This window comes from Macadamia integrifolia, unplaced genomic scaffold, assembly GCF_013358625.1.
Source record: "Macadamia integrifolia cultivar HAES 741 unplaced genomic scaffold, SCU_Mint_v3 scaffold213, whole genome shotgun sequence".
Classification (NCBI taxonomy): domain Eukaryota; kingdom Viridiplantae; phylum Streptophyta; class Magnoliopsida; order Proteales; family Proteaceae; genus Macadamia; species Macadamia integrifolia.
This window is the reverse complement of record NW_024868531.1, coordinates 128,880-131,121: the sequence shown is the minus strand read 5'-3', so window position 1 is coordinate 131,121 and position 2,242 is coordinate 128,880. Positions and strand designations below refer to the sequence as shown.

General features: G+C 34.1%; 1 protein-coding gene across 4 annotated transcripts in view; it reads right to left on the bottom strand.

Annotated features, from left to right (window-relative positions):
• The window catches only part of LOC122065843 (adenylate kinase-like), a 14,998-nt gene extending 13,706 nt beyond the window's left edge, over positions 1-1,292 (bottom strand). For 3 of the 4 annotated variants that reach the window (XM_042629687.1, XM_042629689.1, XM_042629688.1), the window contains exons 1-2: positions 613-754; positions 245-349 (exon numbers count right to left, since the gene is read on the bottom strand). In XM_042629687.1, the coding sequence (XP_042485621.1) occupies positions 245-349; positions 613-729 (222 nt within the window). In that variant the 5' untranslated portion in view covers positions 730-754. Of the gene's footprint in view, positions 1-244; positions 350-612 lie in introns of all 4 variants that reach the window. The other variant, XM_042629691.1, reaches the window with a different exon arrangement.
• Positions 1,293-2,242: the final 950 nt, after the last annotated feature.

Below are 2,242 nucleotides of genomic sequence, written 5' to 3'. Positions count from 1 at the left end.
TTTCTCCTGTTTTATATATTATGTATGCATCCACAAAAAAAAAAAGAATCTATTACAGGAGCCACAATATTCACTGTTACAGTTGTTCATGGTCTTAGAAGTTCAGGGATTAGGAACCAAAACCATAATCTGGATCAAAATCAGTACAGTACCAGTTTTATATAGCAAGAATGAGGAATATTCCAATACACATACATACAATGATATTAGAATACAAATATATCTCCAAACAGGATGTACTTACTTGAAAGACGAATCTCTCATTCATACCCTCAACAGATAGGAGACCTTTCGTTCTATATATATCATCACTTCGCTCCAACAATAGTGTACCCAACCACATATTGGCCTGCAATAGGTTTGGGAAAAGCTTAGCAGTCTGATGTATTAGTTTCCAGTACTTGTACTCAAGCTAATTATATGAAATTAAGAACCACTACAAGGTGCGGTTAGACAAAAACAATCCGAGAAATGCTTTCAAACCACATAAATTACAATGATTGGATGAAAGCTTTATAATTGGAAATAAAGTTTGAGAAATAATTTCAAAGAAATATACGAAGTACATACACAAACAAACAATACATAAGAATCTTAAAAGTGAAAACCAACCTTATCGAGATCTAAATTGCCTTCACAAACTATGCTGACGGAAGAAACCCCAGGATCATGAGTGTGATGATGGTGGTCAGCATGTTCTGCATCCACAATATTAAAGACATCATGCATTTGCAATATGTATAGAAGCAGATCCCAAATGAACATAAGAGACACCAACATAGGATATATGTAAGAACGGGATGAATGTAGGCAGCATAGATTAGTCGATCAATAAAACTACCAAAGACCATCATAAGCATTACAAATATGACTCAAATTAACAGTAGTTTTTTACAAAAGTCTATACATTTCTCCAGCTAACTTTCAAAAACAACTATAAGATCCCCAGTCACTTTCTACTATGTATATCCCTAAGATTGTGACTTAACGTACATGGAATGCCAAATACACAACCACCACCCAAAATCAAGGACAGAGATACAGTAACAGATAAATTATTTATACACTTTTATAAATATGTGAATTTGTGAAACACAATGCGGGGTTTGAAAATTCATAATAAAAAAATAAAAATAAAAATAAAACAAAAAAATAGGAAGGTAAACACGGGCATGCCAAATCATAGGGGCACGTGTGCAAAAAAAAAAACCCAATATAAATGTTTCCTCAAATTTTGCTCTGACATTAGGGTTTCTTTTGCCTTGACAAGACAAGGGTGAAAACCTTTACAATTTATGAAACATAAAAGGTAAGCATAAGTATGCCAAATAATGGGAACAGTGGAAAAAGAAAAAAAGAGAAAAAAAAACCCTAACATATATGCTTCCTCACATTCCACCCAAAAGTTGGGGCTTCTTTTGTTGGTCCTGACAAGAGCTGGAAGGTTGAGAGTGCATATAGCATAGGGTATACAAATTCGAAAGAACACAAGGAACTAAAAACTGCAAAATCATAAGCACATAGGTGCAAAAAGCAGTAAACTACAAACCCTAATATCACGCCAAAAATTAGTACAAGATTAATAGAAACCAAATAGAGACTGAATTTGGATTAGAAACTTAAAAGAGCCAAAAGAACTAATAAACTAAATAAAAACTTATTTATTGGACTCCTAAAATAAGTACAATGACGAAGACCACATATGCAGCTGTACTTGGTCCAAGGAAGAAAAAAGGAAAGAAAGAAAACAGTCCAAGATTCATTAGCATCTAATGATAGAACCCAAGAGAAGTCAGATGTCATTGGGCCTCAAGCTATTTATGACCCATATGTAAGTGCTGACATAGAGATAATCTATCTTGGATAGTCACTATTCTGGAACCTAGTGGAGCCCAATGCACGCCTAATATTAGGCTTCTTGGGCCTGCAACTATTGTTGGATATTTTAACATTAGATGCATGTCCATCAAACCCTATTTAATGAGATTAGATAAATTAATTACAGTTTAATATTATATGCGCTTTTTTATAATAGTTCTTTTATGTGCAACAGTCCAACAGTACCATTTACTTGTTCACAACTATGGACAGATTTAGGCACTCTATTCTACGGTTGCCGTATTGTATATTTCCTCAATGGGGATTGGAATGGAAATATAGATATGGGCACATGTATGTGTTGCACATTAATCTGTAGATATTCCTGAATGGTTCACCGCCAGTTGTGTTTGGTAATAGGAAT